The sequence below is a fragment of the Ochlerotatus camptorhynchus genome, unplaced genomic scaffold, assembly GCF_037179485.1.
Source record: "Ochlerotatus camptorhynchus isolate MF236.1 unplaced genomic scaffold, CSIRO-AGI_Acam_v1.1 ptg000036l, whole genome shotgun sequence".
NCBI lineage: Eukaryota > Metazoa > Arthropoda > Insecta > Diptera > Culicidae > Ochlerotatus > Ochlerotatus camptorhynchus.
The window spans coordinates 277,280-299,535 of record NW_027040527.1 but is presented as its reverse complement, the minus strand read 5'-3'; the positions used below and the strand labels follow the sequence as shown (position 1 = coordinate 299,535).

Sequence of the window (22,256 nt, the reverse complement as noted above, 5' to 3'; positions counted from 1 at the left end):
AAAAAAAATCATAAACATTCTGGTTCTTTCAATAAATTCCAGATTTCAATAGCATTATGTTTAAAACAGGATTTTTCGGAGCCTTCCAGTTTTTTCAGATTTTATATTTTAACTGGTCCAGATTTTTATGAAAATGACCTGGCAACGCTGGATGCAATTCATGTGAGGCATACCCGCTTTGATGGTATTCGAAACTAGAAGGCCGTCACTACACAATAACCATCACTATATGTTAATTGTCACGATATTGCACAACCCTGAACCAAAGTTTTTGACGAGTTAATGTATTTTTTTTTAAATCCGGTACATTTCAATTATCAAAGTCAAATCTCGCAAAAGGAGCAAGGTCATGTTAAAAAAGCTCTAAATTAACAATTGTTAATATATAACGCTATGTTTATGGTAGGCGGTACGATCGCGTTGAATCGTATTATACAAAAAATACATACATTGTATTCGAGATTCAGAATCAAGCACATGTTTGACATAAAATTAGATTTTAGATTCAATGATGTTCAGAGATTTTTATCACCTTCTCTCTTGAGCCGTCAACCGCTCCATAACACTCAATGACTTGATACCTTGTTTCAAAGCAATTGACGGTTTTGAGGCAGCCCACCCGACAAATAAGGATGTTATGCACCTGAAAGCCTCCTCAAGAATGAAGGCACAGCGCAAATACAATATCATCAAGAAACGATCAACCGAAAGGCCTCCTCCCTCTCCCCTATTTCATTCAACCATCTAACCAGAATTGCGCGGTAACGAGCTGCGAGTTGCATCAGCATCAAATTTGCTTCGTCGAAAAACCAATCTAAATTAATTAAGAAAAACGTTGCCTGTGCAAACACGGAACCACTCCCTGATGAATTTGGCGTCATTCCTCAAAGTACATTTTTAAATGCCAAACATAGAAAGTGTAGCTTTGATGTGCGGTGTGCATCAGGCAAGAAGAAAACAAAACATGTCAGTGCACTTTTGAGGGCAAGCAACCGTGCTGCTGTCCTTTGGGGTAAACATGGCGAATGGAAAACAAATTGACGCAAAACTCGCCATATCTGTGTGGTGCCAATTTTTCCACAGTTGTGCCAACGGGTGGTGCTTGGTGATCCTGGCGCAGATCCGCTGGAACAACGATCGGCGTGAAGCGCCCTTTTTCCCATCGCTCGCTTGTTCGATATGACAGGGTGATTGATTGCTAAGCTTTTGGAAATAATGACTTGTCGAATTGATGGACTTTCACGTGCTGTAACGGGGTGATGTGATTTTTGACGGTTGCGAGTGCAAAGTGCAAAAACAAAATCCGGGGTGTTATCCTCCGTGTCGATGGAGTCAATATATTGACGGGATCTACTCGGTACCCGTTGGGTAGAATGGGCTGGTAGGTAGTTACACTTTATGAATTGAATTTCTCTAAAAATTCTATAGATGGCCTAGTTAGTTCACGCTGAGACACGGCCTTGACAAACCGGAAATGATCCTGTAAAGACAATTTTACGCTTTGGAAATTTTCTCGCCTTCCCTGGGCATAGAGTATCATTGTGATTGACACACATAATTCAAATTCATGCGTAGAAAGTTGCCAAGCGCTTCAAAAAACACTGAGTTGGGAGCAGCTAGGATGAAGAAGATTTCTCGTGTCACTTTTCAATAGGTCCTATCTTTGGATTTCCACGGCCGTTTTAAGATATTTTTGGATATTTTCGACCCACAGATCGATGGAAGAAGCAACAAACCAGCATCTAATACGATAAAGACGACTGGAAACGTTGTTATAACCGTGTTAATTACGAAAGAGAGAGTCGAAGAAGAGAATTAGTCAATAGAGGTAGATTGGTCTATTTGAAAAAGTAACGCGAGATTTGTTCTTTTCACATCAATGTTCAATCCAGTCGCATCAATTCTGAGAATCAAAACTTTTAACAAAAATGGAGAGTACGGAATTAAAATGACTTAGAAGATGTTCTTGCAACAGTCTAGCACATGCAGTTTATATTTTAAGTACTACAATAAACCCATCAATTGTTCCTGAAAATTGTCTTCAAGGAATGCGCAATCTGACATCACTTTGACACACCAGTGCCCCGTCGATGCAGTTTCGCTGCAGTTCAGTAGAACGGGCGTGCGCCACAAGGAACGGCCCCGTCGTCACTGCACTTGTGTCCGAGATTGCACTCAACTTCCCTTCATGTTGTCCACACTTCTCCCCTCTGGTTAATGAACGGCGGCTGTAGCAGTGCGGTCATGTAAGATGATTCAGCTACAATCATTTTTTAGGTTTTTTAGCCAGAAAATGATGTATTGTGTGATTTGAAAAGATTTATTTTCAATGTAATTTCTTTGGGGGGCTTGCTCGCTTGATGCGGTCGGACATGCTGCCCTGGGATGATAGTGGGGGGAGGGAGAGAGAGGGGTCCCAAAATGACCGTCCCGTGTGTATGCACCATCGCACCACCGGAGCTGAAAAATGCGCATATTTCTCCGGAACCACAAGCCCATCACATATAGCAAGATGAAAGCAGGTGAAGTGTATTCATTTGTTGGAAGATAATGGATTTCGGAGAAAATTAAATGGAATTGAATCCCGAAATGCACTGCCCCAAATTTCCATGTCAAAATGAGTGATGATCGACAGAAATGATTCGCCTTTTCAAAGAGGAGCCATGCCCATTGACGAAAAAAAGGGACGAAACCGATGGACCGATGGATCCCGAATGGGGTTGGTTCTTTATCCTTTTTTTTTCGCTGCGTTGTTGTTCGGGGGGGAATACAAAAGGGCTCCGGTCGATGACCGTAATTAACCCAAAAATCAAGATGATTGTGCGAAACGTCAGCCGCAGTGTAAAAATGAGCTGGGCCTGATGAAAAGAGCAGAAATTGAAGGGGCACTTACCTCTACCATATCCTTGGGTGTGTTTGGCGAAACTATTTACAACGGCATCAACTGCCTCCTTTAGGACCTGCTTTGCCCGTGCATCCGGTGCAGAGGGCGCTGCCGGTGCCTGCGATTTCCCATTCGGGACCAGAAGCTTCTGTGGCACACTGACGTTTGTCATATGAATAACACTGTTCGGGCTGTTCACCTGACTCGAAGGGTTTTGGTTCTTGTTCTTGCTGTCGAGGTTATTGTTATTGATCGTGGTAGTTGCTGAAGCGTTGATATGGTTATTGTTGTTGTTGTTGTTGATGTTGATGTTGTTGGCAATTGCGGTTTTGCCGCTAGTGCCGTTGATGTGGCTCGATTGTTTGATTGCGGTTGCTGTTTTTGCGGTTACTGCTGACTTTACTAGATCACTCTGAACCTGGTTCATTCTTGTTGCGGTGGCCCTTGGAGGTGACTCGTTTGCTGCATAACACGATGCACAGTGTCGGGCAGGGGTACCAACTGGTGTGCGTCTTATTATTATGCATGAGATCCTTGGCTGTCCACCATACGTTGTTCGATCTGTTCATTATTATTTGGGATGGGTTGCCTGGTTGGCCGAAAACACTCTACATATCCATTTCTATCACACTATTCAGGTACACTACTTTAATACTAATCTCTATAAGGTTGCACGGATGTGACATTATCACAGATTGGTTTCTCATCGATGCCGCCTTCGTCCATCCATTCTGTAAGGAGGTAGAGAGAAATAAGAAAATTAGGTTTATGTGAAGAAATTTTCAGAATTTTTTATGATTTTATGATTAATTTTTCCATTCCAACCATGAAGCATTATGAGTGTTTTTTTTCTTTGATTTATTTTCTGTCGATCTTGTTTTCCGTGCTGAGCACCAATGCTACCGACGCCAGGAAAGCATCTCCCACACCAGCTGGACCCTACCTATCGACCCATCAACTCATGAACCGGGGACCAACGGCTTTACTTCCCGTGATCAGAGATGTTATGCCTCAGAACATCCCGACGGCGCCGACTGGGATTGAACCCAGGCCTGCTGGGGTGAGAGGTAATCACGCTTACCACTACACCACCGGCACCGCTTATGACTATTTTTTGTTAAATTTAATAATATTTAAATAATTAGCTAGCATTTAATAATTCAAATCAAATGAACTGAAAGTCAAAGTTCTCAAACGGCTTCAAATCAGGCCCTGATCAGCCTCTCAAAATTTAAACTCATTAGGAATGAAACTGACTTGGAACAATCCATTTGAAGTTTACGCGTTAATTACTATGGGAAAACCAAACTGTTTGTTCATTATCTTCTAGCCTTTTCCATATTGCTTGATGAAACGTTCTACAGCTATTCTTATTGGACATTTTCTCAGATACACCTTGCGCTAATATCGTTTTGCAGCTAATCGTCTAATGCAATAGTTATTAATTATTTAAGAGATCGATAATCTTATGACATGATCAAGCAGTTGTTTTGTGGGCAACACTGCATTGTGCTGTATGAAATAGTAGCCATGACTTTTGTGCTCTATTCCACGTGCTAGATACACCAATGTTGCCATCTGAGCGGTTGATTGAGCATAATCATAAAGACACCAGCGACTTAAATCCTTAAAAACATTTAATCGAAAAGTGATTTTCCGCAAAGTTGTAGCGGTCAAAATGTTCTACATGCACAGCAGGGTGGGCCAAGTTTGTATTGTGGATCACAACCCCCTGTTTCCTGTTGTTTATTGAGATCCCCAACAACGCACAGTGGGCGAAAATTGACAAAACCGCGACTAAATTGAATATCTCGGTGCCAAACGGTTTCAGTCAACATGTTATACATATTTTCAAAGGATTTGATAATATATATAGCATGTTGTGATTTTTTCAATGTTGTTCAGAATCAAGAGATCAAAGCGTATTTAATATGAAACTATATTTTGGGGTATAGTGGCCATATTCTGGTTATCCGGATAATCTGGATTGACCGATAAAGTGACCACAATATAAAAATTGTCCTAGATCCTTTGCGGTTTATCCATATTGTTCAGAATCACGAGATCAAAGCGTTTTAACTTGGAATATGTATTTTGATAATCAAAGCGAATTTAATAAAGAATTTAAATTTTGGGGTAAAGTGGTCATATCCTCCATTGGTTCTCCATATTAAATTCACTTTGATCTCATGATTCTGAACTAATAAAGAAACAATCGCAAGGTTATATGATTTTTTTTATGTTGCCACTTTATTGGTTAATCCAGATTATCCAGGGAACCAGGATATGGCCACTTTACCCCAACATTTAAATTCTTTATTAAATTCGCTTTGATCTCATCATTCTAAAAAAACATAGAAAAATTCTCAAGGCAATTTTTATAACGTGGCCACTTTATCGGTCAATCCTGATTATCCGGTGAACCAGGATAATGCCACTATATACTAAAATATGTATTACTAGTTAAATACGCTTTGATCTCTAGATTCTGTACAATATAGAATAAACCGCATTGTTCTAGGACAATTTATATAATGTGATCACTTTATCGGTCGTTCCGGATCCTCCTTTAGGCTAATAGAGTTTCCCTGAGGGCGTATATGGTGTCTTCACACTATATATACTTATAACTTTCAATTTCCATTAATAGACGTTAAGTAAAGTGTAAAATTATGTCGATAGATAGTGGCATTTCCTACTTTACCGGGAACTCGGGTTGATCCCGGCCCTCTATCTCAGTACGCAAATGTTTCCGACCAATGAAACCACCACCAATCGATTCAGCAGAGTTTTTCCTTTGATAATATGAAACCGTTTGGCAGGCGAGATATTCAATTTAGTCGCGGTTTTGTCAATTTTTGCCCACGAACGGTGTCAAATTTGCCTGAATTTAAAGCCCGATTCAAAGTAAATTTGGACGCATTCAAATGATCATAACTCAAGAATTAAACAACAAACACGGTTGATGAAAACGTCAAACAAAAGGGTATCAGCTTTCAAACAATATATAACAAGTTATTATATTTCACCGTTTCGAACGAACTGTCACACTTTACTTGTGATCGATACCATCATGATCTGCACAGTCGCTGGTGACACTGTACCGGCGAACTTATTCCACTTTAAACGCATTTGTCACTTTTTTACCGCAACCGCGAAGTTTTCGCTTGACAATTGCCTAATATTTTTTGATCGGTCTGAACTCAGGGCAATTCGGAGGATTAATCTCTTCGGCAACAAAATTAACATTGTTTGCAGCATACCATTCTAGTACCTCCTTAGAGTAGTGGCAGCTGGCTAGATCCGACCAAAACATAACGTTGGTCTTGTGTTGCCGAATGAAGGGTAAAATCCGCTTTTTCAGACACTCTTTAGTGTAAACCTTAGATGTCATTGTGTGAGATGTGATGAAAACCTTGGTTTTAAGGCCACAACTGCAGATTCCTTGCCAAATCATTAGTTTCCGAGCAAACTTATCAGCAAAAACAAGTTTTTGTACCTAGAAGGGACATCGCCCGGGGATTTGTTTATAATCCATTTTGACATATGTTTCGTCATCAATTTCTTCAAAACTCGTTCGTATAGTAATTGTGCTCGCTTTTTGGCCACTAAATTTTGTTTCAGGGAGCGATTCGGATGTCTACTGGCATAGACTTATATCATAGAGGTAACTCTAAGACTAGAAGATCACGAAGAAACGTGCTCAACTTTTTGGCTCAGCTCTGGTACTGTCTTCGGTCCCAAGCTAAACGATTCACCCCTCGAAACATAGGAAAATCCACTAACCCCTCATTTTATCTGTCAAACTTGCATAGCGAATCAAAACAAACATTGTGTAGTACTAGAATTTCGACTTGAATGGGGTACGTTAATCGTTTGCTTGGGACCAATAGGCTAGTCAAGTAGTGAGCCAATTTAAAATCGTTAGTTTCGTATTGATTGTTGCTTATATCCGTCTCTTGAAAGGATGTTACGCACGGTGGAATAGTTGGAATTTTATTTCTTTGCCAAACCACGTATGGATACACCTGGGGTGCTCTATCCACACTCAGAGTATTCTTGTAACGTTTGATTACAAGACTCACTGTTGACTTTGGAAATTTTAACACTTTTGCTATTTTTGAGGCAGACCACGAAGGGTTAGATGTTTGTGCACAATTAATTTTCTTTTCTCAAGTTCCATGATCCGTAATTTTGGGATGCGTCGATAAATCGAGAAAAACTTTTCACCAATTTCTACGTCAATAAAACACCAACAAATGCCTGTCAAACGTTTTTTGTTCCAACCACCAGGGGCGTGGTGGTGTTTTAAACCGTGCGTCCTGATTTACTTTGAATCGAGCTCAAGTTCGAGCTCGAGTACAATTAAAAATGAGAATGATTCTGGACTCCCTAAAAATGCGTGGCATGTTTATTTTCGCTAGGGTGCTGTCAGTTCAATCGAAGAAGGCGTCGAAACAGCAAGCATTCCGCGAGCGTGTTGTACAGTTTTACGAAACACATGGTCATCGTGGAAAAAAAGTTTACGGTAGTTTACGTTCGATACGAAAACGTGTCCGTGAGTACAGTTTACCGGATCCTGGCATCCCTGAGCGTGGAGCGGAAGGCCGGTAGCGGCCGTCCGGCGAAGATAATGACGAAGAAGAAGAAGAAGGAAGCGTTGAAAAAGCTGTTCGACAACAAGGACGGAACGAGTTTGCGTGATGCCGGCCGAAAATATCACTGCTCCCATACCTTGATTCACCGAACCCTTAAGATGGAGGGCATCATCTGTCGGAAGAAGACTCGGTCCCTCGAGTACACGGACGAGGCGATAGCGACCGTGAAATCGCAGTGCCTGTGGATGACGAAGAACTACCGCGGGACGTCGTTCGTGCTGGACGACGAAAGTTACTTTCCGCCCCAGTGCCGTCCCATTGAGGATTTTTTCGGCTCCCTCAGTGCCCTAGTGCACAAAAATAATTGGCGGGCCAAGGATACGAAACAGTTGACCACGATGATCCGGAATTGTATCCGGAAGATGGATATCAGTGCCGTCCAGTGCTCTTGTGAGAGCATCGCGACTAAGTTGCGTCGTACGGCTGACCAGGGCCCCTTCTCCAATATTCATTGACGTTTTTTTTTTGGAATTAACATTATGTTTTTAATAAAAAAAATACTGAATTCGTTGATTTTTTTACTACCTATAGGACTGAAAAAAATCTCATTTTTCATTGAACACCATTATTACGCCACGCATACCTACAGGCGTAAATATTAGCCTATAGATAGGGTTGTCAGTACTGGACCCTTTTTGCGAGAACCGCTATTTCGGAACTGAGAGGTTCAGTACCGGTAATACCGGTAAGTTACCTAATTGTTTTCCATTTATTTTCTTAAAAGCCCTTGGTACGGTAATTAGAATAATAATTTATTTAGAGAAGTCCATCTTGGTGTACTCTCGCGCTTAAGATCATTTCTTTAAATTTGTTTCTCAAAGGAGTCACGAATAGCCTTAAAAATGATCAAGCGACTATGACAATGAAACCATTTATTTGTACAATCTCCTAAATATCCTTTTATTCTGATTATTTTATTTCAAAACATGCGAAGCAAATTCAACGCATCGTCTCTCATATCAGAATAAATACTAGTCACGAAATATCCAGATACAGAAAAGTACAAATAGAGGATGTTCGTGTAGTTCTCATAAAGTTCTACACCAGAAGATTTTCCCTGAAAATCTATGGACTTCTCTTCGTGTTTGTCAGAATTTTGCGTCAGCACTTGGAACATCCTCAACTCTCTCATCGGGACATCGGAGTACAACTCGGAATCGTGCAGTCAACGGTGAGTCATGTGATTAAACGTTACTACGAAACTCTGAGCATCGAACGGAAGGAGAAATGCGGTCAGAATGGATGTTCTAGTAGTGATCAGGATCACAAGCGTTTAAGGGGAATCCCAATGCTTCGGTCAGGGATGTGGCCAAAAAGTTTAAAAAATACGGTGGGAAAGTCACGGGCCCGGAAACTGTACGCCAAGATGCTGACGAAGCCCCATTGTCTCATCACGAATGATGAGACTTACGTCAAGGCGGACTTCCGGCAACTTCCGGGGCTACTGTTTTTCACCGCCCAGCACAAGTTTGATGTTCCGGAGGAAGTAAGGAAGCAGAAACTTTCAAAGTTTTCCAAAAAACACATGATTTGATAAGCGATCTGCTCATGTGGCAAACGGAGTGCGCCGTTCGTGACTACCGGGACTGTAAACAGGGAGATCTACCTCAAGGAGTGTCTACAGAAGCGTCTGCTTCCTCTGTTGAAGCAACACGAGGGCCCTACGATCTTCTGGCCGGATCTAGCTTCGTGCCACTATTCAAATGTTGTCCTGGAGTGGTACGAAGCCAACGGGGTCACTTTCGTGCCCAAGGACATTAACCCCCAACGCAGCGGAACTAAGGCCAATCGAAAAAAAGCAGACTATTATTAAGCAGGCAGTGTTGGGAAAGTATCAAAAGGTCAAATCTCACCAATGAGAATAATCTCATTTGAGTATCGTAAACAAAAATAAACAAGCAGACAATATCGGATGATATTAAAAGCTGTGATACGGTTGCTTTGGTATCATGCTAACAAAACTCCCAAGCTACAATTCTCACCAAACTGTGGTGAGTTTGAGCTTCAAGATTTTTGATGTACACCCGAACACGAACCGAAACTTCCATCACTGCTGGTAGCAGTAACTTCGTGTCTGTCATCTGTGAAGAGTACGATGTGCTACAGAATCATTGTGGTGGTAAGTCAACTCGTAGCTACAATTTTACATGTTCTGAATTGTCTTGCAATATCAAAGGAGCTTGTTAAATCAATATCATGCTTGATATTTTATTCCAGTATCTCGCGTGATATTGGGAGCCTTTGAGAGGGAAACAAAATCATTTGAGTGAGGATTATGCCATCATTGGAAGCAGGCACTACGGAAGCATCCCAAGGAGGTTTAATCTGAGGAAGACATAAAGAAAAAGTGGCTTTCCGTACAGAAGAAGCTGCAGCCAGATGTTGTACAGAACCTAATAAGTAGAGTTAAGCGTAAGGTGCGAGCGTACGGTTATGGTATTGAAGTTGAGCGCGAGTAATACGTACCGCGTAAATCGAATTCACGTAAATGGAGTACAAGTACACAGTTCGAAAAAGTAGTGTAAGTAGCGGTTCAATATGATGCACATAAATGGAGCGTCACATATCATATACGTTTACATTATATATCTTGTAAAGTTCTGACACATTTCATACAATGTAGCAAATATTGTATACAAAAGCTTATCTTTGTAAACAACATTGTTTGCAAGTTGCTCGGTTGCGTGAAATGAAATACAAGTCTACGTGATTGAATGTTTAGATCACAATTAAAATTCAGAATTTTTATCTGTGCAGCATATGGGATTTGGCCTAATAGGGACCAACATGGAATATCTCGCGAAGGTTACTGTGTTGGGTAAAGTTGTTCAGTGGGTCAAGACTTAAAGGTTGTTGGACAGAAGTTCTGAATTTTCGCACTACGTGGCGCTAGTGTGCATGAATTAATGATTCCCTAGTTTTTGTGATATCTTGAAATCCTTCTCATCTATGAAGTTACTTTCTGCGATGAAGTTGTTCAGTGGATCAAGACCTTATTTTTGGTGGCAGAAGTTCGGAATTTTCTAAGAACGCGGCTATAGTGTACATGAATTTGTGATATCCTTGTTTGTGTGATATCTTGAAACTCTTGTCATCTAGGAAGTTGTTTTTTTCGGCGAAGTTGTTCAGTGGATCAAAACCTTATCGTTGGTGGACACAAGTTTGGAATTTTCTCACTACGTGGCACTAGTGTGCATAAATTTGTGATACCATTGTTTGTGTGATATCTTGGTCCTCTGAACAACTTTGCCGAAGACAGCAACTTCCTAGAAGGCAAGAATTTCAATAAATCACATTAATAAGGAAATCACAAATTCAAGCACACTAGCGCCGCGTAGTGAGACAATTCCAAGCTTCTGTCCACCAATCATTAGGTCTTGATCTAATGAACAACTTCACCAAAAGCAGAAACTGTCTAGATGGCAAGGATTTCAAGATATCACATAAACAATGAAATCACAAATTCAAGCATACTAGCGCCGCGTAGTGAGAAAATTCCGAACTTCTGTTCTCCAACCATTAAGTTTTGATCCACCAACTTCAACAAAGGCAGCAACTTTCCATATGGAAAGGATTTCAAGATATAACACAAATTAGGGGCTGTTTATAAAATACGTAGAAACTTTAGGGGGGGGGGATATCCAAGGCCCATACAATTTAAAAAAAATTGTATGGACAATTGTCTACGCAGGGGAGGGGGTGTCAAGAATCCAAAAAAAACTGTCTACGTAGTTAATGTACAGCCCCTTAGGAGATCATAAATTCAAGCACACCAGCACCGTGTACTGAGAAAATTTGTAACTTCTGTCCACCAACCGTTAGGTCTTGATTCTTTGAACAATTTTGCCCAAGACAGCAACTTTTTAGATGGTAAGGATTTACTAAGGAATCTACAAAAACTAAGGAATCTACAAAAACTAAGGAATCACTAATTCAAGCACACTAACGCTGCGTAGTGAGAGAATTCCGAACTTCTGTCCATCAATCATTAGGTTTTAATCTCCTGAACAACTTTACCCAAGACAGTAGCCTTCTATATGTCCAGGATCGCTAGATATTCCATGTTGGTCCCAATTAGGTCAAATCCCATATGCTACGTGTACTCCATTTACGCGATTCCCTCGCGTAAACGGAATCATTCAAGGCCAACGTAAATGGATTTGGTGTAGACCGAGATGCGTTCTTTGGGGGAGGGGGGAGTGAATGCCAAAAGCTTACTAATGGGTTAAATTTTATTGTCTGAAAGTTTGAAAAGGATCAGTCAACGCGGTAATTTTCTACAGCGTTTTTTCCGTGATGCAATTTGATGTGGGTCACCTTTTAAGGCAAACGAATCTTAGAATCTTGAAAACCTTGAATGTGTTACAATCTAACATTATTCGAAGTCTGGAATCTTGCAAAACAGTTTAAGATTGCGCACTAAACAATTAAATTAATTGATTGAGACTTAACATTATTAAGAATTCTGATTCGTGAAAAATATCTCATGTGCCAAAATTATTAGGATGTTGGGCAATTTGCTTTGGGGGTTTTGAAATTAGTAATTTGAGAATGTTGAATATTTTTCAAGAAAAAATGAAATTGAGAATCCAAAAATCAAATGAACCATTTAAAACCTCTATAGAAACCAGCCGCTATATTTTAAATCAATTACGAAAGGTTTGCCTATTTTATGGTTTGCCAAGGGATCACCAAACCCTCATTGCGACGCTGGATGAGATCATAGACAATTTTATCAAATCCATCAAATATTTGAGTATTTAAGCAACAGACTTTTACGATAAAAGATTAACGCCTTCGAATAGATGCTTGAATGTTTGGCTGACATGGGACGCCCCAATATGTAACCGTTTTCCACTGTGCAATGTGATGCAAGCTTCTCTTTCAATGATGACAATAATTTATAAAACAGAGCACTCAGCAGCTTTCTATATATTAAGACAAAGGACCGTACATACATACAAAAATATATATAATCAATTTTAAAATACTTTTACTCTACCCTCTTTTTGCTCCGTTGTTTCTATACCTCTCGCAAATTGGAGCCCTCTCTCCACCTTTGCACCGAAAACGACCACCCCCTGATCCATCGTTGACTCTCTACAATTCATGGGAAAACATTGCATTATTGTGTGAACAACACAACCATATCCAGCCGCCGAAGTTCAAGAACCTCGGGACCACGAAAATTTTTGATTTGCGACAAAGTACGGAGTGCATATTTTTCCGTCCATCGTTCCGTTTTTAGGCTCGTACCAATACCGCGAGAGATGTCTGACGACGACGACGCGAGCCAGCGAGATTGTTTATTCCGTGCCGAGCGAGGCTTCCTCCCGTAGAAGAGCCCAAGAGGATGCACTGCACAAACTTGATTGAAACGGCGACAATAGGGTTGTCCCGTTGATAAATGTTTTTCAGTTTTGTGAAAAGTAGACCAGCCGTGATCTTCCTCGGGTAGCTGACCTTATCCTTTCTGCAGAATTGGGGCTTTTTTTTTTGTGGGCAATGATCAGCTTCAAAGAAGTGCCTCGCTATGTTCGCGTTGCTTCTGCTGTTGCTGATGGGATCCCACGAATGACGAACGAGAACAGAGCGCAACGTTGCTCGCGGTTGCAACTGCATGTAGGTATCTTTTTTCTTCGCTCTCTTTGCTTCTGTTTCTGCTTTACGGCGTGCTGTTGATGTTAAATCAAAAAAATTTGGCGACACTCTAATCGTTGTATGAAAAATGTGACAACGGGTAACAGAAAAGCAATCAAATAAATTTCTCCGTCCGTCCGTCTCGTGCTGTCGCGTTGTGTGCGTTCGCGGTGCATTTTCAGGTCAGACGGAGGAAGCAGTCTGCACGTAGATTGGGATCTCTGAGGGGGTTGAAAGAACTTTGGGAGAAACTGGTGGGGGGAGGGGGGTGGTTGAATCGCTCATACATTGACCTTATATAATTCTTGGAATATGCATGTTGCGATAATTTCTTGTAGACTGTAAGCTTAACTGTGTACTGAGTATCATTAGTAGCAAGTTACTCTAGATCTTTTATTCATTTGACAAATATGCATCCAACACCGCTTGATATTGAATTCAACACAGCCGAGTCACGTATTTAGAACAAGACGAATTTGTATGTAACTTAGAATTAAAAGCACATGATGCTAATTCGTGTAACATGGAACAGAAGGATAAGTCATAGGGAGGGGCGTTGGCGTAGGAGTAAGAAGATCTATACGCAATCCATTCAAGTTTATGCAAGTCTACTCAAGGTTTTCAACGCTTCCTTAAAGCCATAAGTGACTAGAGCTAAGTCGAACCGTTGTGGTTCATAATTTTGGAAACAAAATCAGCACTTGCGTTTTCCTGATGAACAAATTGCATCGACCGAACTACCCCACCTCGCCCAGGTGTATCGTGGTAGTTGACCACTTAAAATTGCTACGGGGATTAAGCAAACGCCAAACCGTACCGTGATTTTCTTCGACTTTGACTTCTTTGGCAAGGCGCAAGGCAAAACAGATGATGATATTACAATTATTTCAATTAAGAGCTCCTTCGCAACCGTCGTCGGCTGGTCGGCCAGCCGGTCGGTGAGTGGTTTGCCAAGCAATCAATGCCGCCTGATCCGTGCTACGAAGCTCCATAATCCCGAACTGTCGGATGGCTTCAAGATCGTGACTTTCTTCTCAGGCTGGCTTAGGTAATCTGCTGGTAATCTAGATTTATTCTCTTTCGACACTCGGGTGCGGCTAATATCTTGTAACACACCACAGCGCGAGTGAGTACATTTCAGTCCTTCCGCCAACCCGTTCAACTACCCTACACTACTGGATCTTGCCCACATACTAGTAGTGATGCGTCCGTCGCGTCCGTCCAAAGTGGAGCAAATAAGGTGCTGTGGCGTGTGTTTAGCTGCGCACATGTTGGAAGCCACACCGACACTTTTTCGAGAAAACTATAGAGCAGCTTTACATTCATTGGCTCTTTTTGCTCATTAAAAAATATGATCGAGATTGTCTCATTAAGACTTCATTAGGTTGATGGGATGTCGATTTCTGAGCAGCAAGAGCTCAAGAGGTGTGCGGTGGCGCTGGGCAAGGCCACAGAGGAAACCCCAGTGGAGCGTGTTACATCCATGCACACATGACAAACACAGTGCGAACATGGGAACGAGAGTGTGGGCAAATGCGATGAGTTGCTGACGGGGCCTTGACTTCAAAACCGCACCTGAAGAAGATGGTCGTCGTCGTCGTCGTCGTCGTCACCGTCATCGCATCCATCCCAAACCGGAGGTCTCTGGACAACGGACATGATGGTTTGTCTGCACGCATGCACACGTTAGTGGGGGATTCACAGTGGAGAAGCTAGGGGAAGGTTGGTCATGTTACTGATGATATTTAAACACTAAGAATTGTTGAAAATCCAATCATTCCTTCATTTTGCTGATAATGCTAAATATATTAGATTAAAGCTAATTTAATTTTTCAAATAGTTGTCAATCATCTGTGCGAACTGTTTTGGATGAACATCATTTCAGTTCAGAAATGTCTCACGATGGCGCTAGTGAGCAAATAAATACCTCATGACCAGTTCTTCATCCTTCTTCCCTTCAGAAAGTTCAGTAAGTCCTTTCTAATGATTGAGGATGCATAGTAAATCAAGTCCAGAATGTTTTTTATTTGCCAGGGAGGCGGATCCCCCATTTTTACCCTACCTATCGATCCATCAACTCATGGATCGAGGACCAACGGTTTAGCTTCGAAGGAAGGCGTGATCAGAGATTTTATGCCTCGGAAAATCCTAACGGCGCTGGTTGGGATTGAACCCAGGCCATTTAGAGAGAGAGAGAGAGGCTGTCACGCTTACCACTTCACCACCACTGTGTCCAGAAAGTTGCGTAATTGTACAACTTTATGTAATACTGCAGCGGGTTACGTGAGCCATTTTGATTGGTAATTTTTTAACATAAATTGAAAATCAAGCTTCAAATATGGTATAACATCTCTGATCACGCCTTCCTTCGCAAGGGAAGTAAAGCCGTTGGTCCCCGGTTCATGAGTTGATAGGTCGATAGGTAGGGTCCAGGTGTGGGAGCTGCCTTCCTAGCGTCGGTAGCATTGGTGCTCAGCACGGAAAACAAGATCGATGGAAAACAAATCAAGGAAAAAAACAAAAAGCTTCAAATATCTTGATTTATTGCATGAGCAGTGTTAGAGAATTTTGTTTTCATGGCCAATATACCCCTTCCTAAATCTAAATCGACACGCTTTTAATCGTCAATGTAGGTACCGTAGAACGTGACGAATTTGAACCTAAATATCAATCATATGTTTTGAATACGAACCTTCTAAACCAGTATTGGGGTAGAATTGATCATCCAGGTTTTTATGCAATGCAATATTCAGAAGTTAGCATTTATATGTACTTGATTTGTGTTCGCTGAAAAAGAATCTAGCGTTAAAATTTCTATAAAAGTTGTGGTTAGCTGCAAAAACTCCTTTTATCGAAGGCGAACCAGCCCCAGGCTGAAAGCCTCCCTAATAAAGATAAATTAATTAATTAATCCTTTTATCGCCGCACACGGTAAAACTTTGCCACATCAAATCCAAATGCTCTTGCACTTGACTCAGTCTGTCATGCGGCACTACGAATCGAAGTGATTTATCATTGATTTTCAAGTGATTTGCGTTTTGAAACAAAGTGATTTGTCGTTGAAAAATATGTACTGTATAACACTTTCAAATCAAAATGATTATCATTTGAATTGGCACCACTGTGTTCAACCATTGCATTTGATTAATTTTGCTTTTGGAAGCAAATGTCAAAAACGCACATGCCAAACATAACTCGCGAAGATGGCAACTCAACAACAAATTAATTAAGAGCAAGAAAGTGATAATTCTTCATTTTCACCCGAAATAATTTGCATTCTAGAGCGCGAGTCTTAAGAAATTGTTGCTGTATTCAATAATAGTGTATGATTCAGATAAGTGCTATTAAAAAACATTGTCAAACTTATCAAATTGATTGCTCAATGTTATTTCCACTACAAGCCTTGTAATGTTGTTCAATATCACTTGGAAACATGTGATCTGGGTAGTAATATGATGCATGTTCTATGGTCATATTCTGAATAACATATAACAAGGCTTGCAGTATGAACAAGGAAATATATTTATTTAAATCCATATTCAGCAACCATGAAATGCAAGGATTAATTAGTTAAATTTAAAGTGATAGATTTTAAATTTCAGTATGCTTGACATTTCGACTTCAAAGCACGGCACATCAACAACGATGTACAATACAATCTAAAATGAAGTGATTTTTTGTTGATTTCATCGTGCTTCGATTTGATCTATTCCAAGGGATTTGCACATCGATTTGCAATGTTTGGCAAGTAGTGCAAATTCAACAGCAAATTACTTCACATGAATATGATGTTTTGTTACCGTGCAGAATAGGTAAAAAGGCGCCTAAATGTAGGCAATTAATATCAGTTTTTCACATAAAATAATGTTTCGATGTCGAGTCGATGATTTTCACAAAATCCGATTCTAATTTCGGATTCAGAGATTCTAAATTAAGTAAAATAAGTTATTTCTCCGGAAACAGTAAGCGGAAGAAATGCTGATTTTGATCGGATTTTGAAAATTGAGGATTTTGAGTTAAAAGTTGCATATTTGATCACTTCCAAAAAATTGTAAACATAGAGCTACTGGTTAGGGAAAACGTTTTAAAAGTATACCTTATAAATCTTATTTTTTAAAAGACAGATCAAATTATTTCATAACAATATGCAGTTGGTAAGGGTGATGCCAATTGGCATCGATTTTAGAAGCTGTCAGTTTAAATCCCGCAGCAAAGCATCAATGCATTATGAGTGATATAAATTGGATTGATCAGAAAATAGATGAAATTTGACATTAAATATTAGTAGATTAAACAATCAAATCATCTTAATGATGGCGGAATGTTGCAAGATATTTTATTTTATTTTATTTTATTTTTATTTAATACATCCATCTGACAATAAGTCTTAATGAACCAGAAGCCATAACAAATACTAAATGTATCTGGAGTTAATAATACGTCTCTGGAATTGAGCAGCAGGTTCCCCAAACTCGAACAACTCTTCAACTGTAGAAAACGTGCGAATCATACTCGTAACAGGTTCATGTTGTCCGAAAGAAGAGCGGTGTGAGTCTTGACGCAATATATCCTATAGGAACGTTGAGCGTAGAAATCTGCTTGGCGCACGAAAGTTCAAGCAAGAGAGTAAGTGGGTAGAGTCAATTTCACCACTTAATAACTTCGCGACGAATGTTGCCTGTTGAATTTGTCGCCGTCGTTGTAACGTGTCCATGCTTAGCAAGCGACATCTCTCAGCATACGGAGGTAAGTTTAGTGGATCTCTCCAAGGAAGTTGTCTTAATGCTCGACGAATGAATGTTTTTTGGATACGTTCTATTCTGATGTTCCAGGAAAGTTGGTAGGGAGTCCAAACAACAGATGCAGTCTCGATAATCGGACGAACGAGTGAACAGTACAGTGCTTTTAAACAGTACGGATCCAAAAAATCTCTTGAGATTCTTGATATAAAACCAAGCTGACGATTAGCCTTAGTGATTACCATTGAACGGTGTAAGTCAAACGTAAGTTTAGGGTCCAGCATTACACCTAGGTCGCTTACTTGTTCTACTCTTTCTAGTACAAATCCATCAATTGAGTAATCGAATACGATTGGCGTTCTTGTGCGATTAAATGTCATGACCACACATTTTGATATACTGACGGAAAGCTTGTTTAAGCGGCACCAATCAACAAATTGGTCTAACATTGCTTGGAGCTGACGGCAATCCTCGACATTCTTGACAACAATGTATAGTTTGAGATCATCGGCGTATATGAGCACACAACCACTCGGCAAGAGGAGCGTCACATCGTTGAAGAAGATTGTGAACAGCAATGGTCCTAAATTGCTGCCCTGGGGAACACCGGAGGTTGCAGCAAATGGTGATGAAATGCACGAACCCAGCTTGACACGAAGTGTTCTGTTGGAAAGATATGATTTCAGCCAATCAACCAAACCATCCGAAAATCCCAGGCGAGACATTTTTCGAAGAAGAATACCATGATCGATGCAATCGAATGCCGCTTTCAGATCGGTATAAACGGTATCTACTTGAGCCCTATTTTCCAAGTGATTTATACATGTTGGAATGTCTCCATATTTCGGGGAAAACTCCTTGGTGCAACGAAGCGGTAAAGATGCGAGCTAGGGGATCAGCTAAAACAGCAACACAGCGGCAAAAAATGATTGCAGGTACACCATCAGGACCCGGTGAAACAGATTTCTTCAACTTCCTAACAGCTTTAACGACATACATATTGCTAACCACAAATGTACGCAAATCGATGAGACCCTCAGGAACATTGCAAGCCGCTCTTTCTACTTCATCTGCGTTGGCGGCTGAATCCGAAAAAAACAGAACTGAAGTGGCGGGAAAATAGATCACACGATTCGAGCATAGAAGTAGACTCCAAATCGCCAAGAAATACGGATGAAGGAATATTCGACGATTTTCGCTTGGAGTTCACAAACTTCCAGAAGCTCTTGGGATTTCTACGTAAATTGGTCTGGACACGCAAGACATATGACTTGTATAGGGTTGAATTAAGCTTACTATAGGCGTTGCAAGCGCGATGAAAGTTGCGTTTCGTTTCAGAAGTTCGATGTCGGCGAAGTTTACGCTGCCAGGAATTTTTATCGCGTTTCAAAAGCCGCAGGAGAGGAGAACTCCAAGCAGGAGATATAGGAGGTTTTCGTCTTGGAGTGTTATCGGTGAGCCAATTGCAAATTATGTTGCAAAATTGTGCTGCCATATCGTTGACGTCATTTGTTGCCAGAATACTGCTCCAATCACAGCTCATCAGGAACTCGTTGAGCATGACGAAGTCGATTTTTGAGTAGTCGAGCGTATGTTCACCAGCATCAAGGGATTCCACACGGTCAACACAATGGGATTGAGTTGGTAAGGAGAATAAAATCGGTGGATGATGCAAATCAATAGCCAGCAATGGGGACACCGCTTCGTTAACTACAATGTTGCAATCGGAATCACAGAAAACCAAATCTAGGATGCGCCCCAGGTGATTGCGAATAGAGTTGTATTGCCGGATATTCAGGAAGCTCGTTCCATCCATCAGAGCAGCACTGGCAGCAGACGTCGTGGAAGGATCGAGGTTTAAGATTCCATCATCAAGACAATCCCATGCTATGTGTGGTTGATTGTAGTCACCACAAGCAAGCAAAAGGTCACCATCTGGAGTTGCATCACGTAATTCACGAAGAGTAGCTAAATGGGCATCGATAACACCTACGTCCCGACTACGATCTTTTAGTTCAATTATTCAATCGGTTCTTGCTCTGGTGATTTCAAAAGTGCCTAAAATGGAATCAACGTCTCCTGTACGCTCGAACACAAGGGGTAAATACCTGTGTTCCATCCCAGGAGATCGGACAACCAAGGAGTGTACATTAACTTTCTTAGCTCTGTCACTCCCAACGATTTATATAGCCTATTTTCAAATCCTGCATACGGAGCGGTTGGTACGGTATGTCCCCGCTCTTTGTTACCTGTGGATTAAATGTTAACCACTGTCTATACTTATTAAGTAGACATGGTAAACATTCACTTCCACAAAAATTAACTAAACGCTACACAGTAGGCCTGGCCGCTTTATTGTTTGTTTCACATCCTTGATGTGCAGCAGGCATTAATAATGATAAGAAAAATGATAGATGTATCATTTTCCAGGATTCTTTCAAGTACTGGCTGTGTATGTGTAGACTAGACTAGACTAGACTAGAAATGGAATCAACGTCTCCTGATGTTTTTGAAATTTCTCAACGAGCGAGTCCACAATGCTGTCCAGAAATGGAAGAAATACTCTGCTTCGGTAGTACTCCTCACACGATGCTGGTGTCAAATTTTGAAACTCTTTTTGGCGTCTGACTGCTCTCGGCAAATTAATATCGACTTCAAGGCGACCACATAACTGCAGCACCTTCTGGAAAATCGAAGCGAAATTCTCCTGTGCTTTATCCCGCAACAACTCAAGCGATATCCTGGTACTTTCCGCAGAATCGACAGCAACCTTCAGATCCAAGTTTTCGGTTTGGAGATACGTACTTAATGGAATCGTAATTTCAAAAACGAAGCCAACAACAAAAAGATTAACAATGAAATCGATCTTTTCAATTGAGCTCAAAAGAAGTTTGGCGTTTGTGGAAGTTGTTCTATCTGACCAGGATTTAATGTCTTCCAAAGCCTCAACGACAGGTTCAAACAGTTCAATGAACGCTTGGAGTGAATCGTGTCTCTGAATCCAGCGAGTAGGACACATTCGCTTCAGTTTTTGTGCACTTGGCATGTTCTCAATTTTTTCAATACACTTTATCAGAACATCCATTCGTTTTGGCGAGTTAAAAAAAAAAGGGTTGTGTCCTAGACACGACCGCAATATGACGTAGAACCACGCAAAATTGATGTTTGCCATGCATGACTATTATACAAGAATCCCAAAAAAACTGTCTACGCAGTTAATGAACAGCCCTTAATTGTGGTTTGCTTAAAATTTATTGCCCGGAAAAAAGTGATCGTCAAAGTCCATGTCTTTTTCGGGTTGTTGTTGAGGGGGGTGGAGAGGTTGTTATTAAGGGGGGAGAGGTTATTGTTAAGGGGGGGAGGGGGTTTTACATACATAATTTTCCAAGTCTCATTCCTCATTGTGGTGGTCATGGTCACGCCGTGATCCACCTTTAGCCGCTGATTTGGTCCTGCTTGCTGTAGGACCTAGTGCCACGCTGTCCGAGTCAGAGTCAGGAAAGCAGCGCTGTTTTATATCTTTTCAAGCAGAATGATGTGCAACCAAGTGGTATTCGTTTATGATGACTGGGTTTGGGGAAAACGTTTAGTTCATGAAAACAGTGATAACATTTTCATTTGCGCATTTTCAAAAGTTTTTTGATTAAAAATTGGACAAGTGTTAACTTCAGCAGATTTGTTAAGTAATATTCTATCGATTGGTGTATTTGGATTTTAATTACATCTATAAATGACAAAGTTACAAGAGTTCAAAAGCTAACACTATTTCACTACACATATTTTTTTATTTGTACCCCAGTATAGTCGACAAAGACGTAGTTCTACGTCAAAATTGTATGTTGATGCTACTGTGCCCATGCAGCTCTGGATCGACGGTAGTGAACAGCCTTCGGAAATTGAAAGGTTTAGGGAATGATAGCAGCAGTGCACATAAAGTGCTTTTGGGATTGTTTCCGCGGATGATTGCCTGTGTACCCAACCAGTTCGAAATTTACACCAGGCTTCCAAGCATTGGTCAGTATCAGTAAGAAAGAGTGAGAGCGGGAGAGATCAGCATAAATCAAATGAATGGTCTGCATTTAAAGACATGGCAATGTAAATCTAGCCTTATCGGTAATGCTTTCTGCTCATGCCTCATCGGTCATGCTGTCTACTGTCTAATGGAAAACTCACTTTCATGCTCAAAACGTGTGTTATTTTTAACACATTATGAAGACTAAGAATAATTTGTCGGGATCAAGAAAAGTTTTTACTTTTCTCAAAGCTCTGGGGGGGGGGGTTGAACCCTAACCCCCTTCCCCCTGGCTGCGACACTGGCCGGTTTTATTTTTACAA

General features: G+C 40.8%; 2 protein-coding genes across 2 annotated transcripts in view; one reads left to right on the top strand and one right to left on the bottom strand.

Annotated features, from left to right (window-relative positions):
- The window catches only part of LOC135710422 (transmembrane protein 65), a 620,863-nt gene that overhangs the window by 400,550 nt on the left and 198,057 nt on the right, over positions 1-22,256 (top strand). The window lies entirely within an intron of this gene.
- Positions 1-22,256, bottom strand: part of lft (lowfat) — a 215,336-nt gene that overhangs the window by 130,452 nt on the left and 62,628 nt on the right. Inside the window, exon 2 of the mRNA XM_065232949.1 lies at positions 2,894-3,615. Within this exon, the coding sequence (XP_065089021.1) occupies positions 2,894-3,311 (418 nt within the window). The 5' untranslated portion in view covers positions 3,312-3,615. The remainder of the gene's footprint in view (positions 1-2,893; positions 3,616-22,256) is intronic.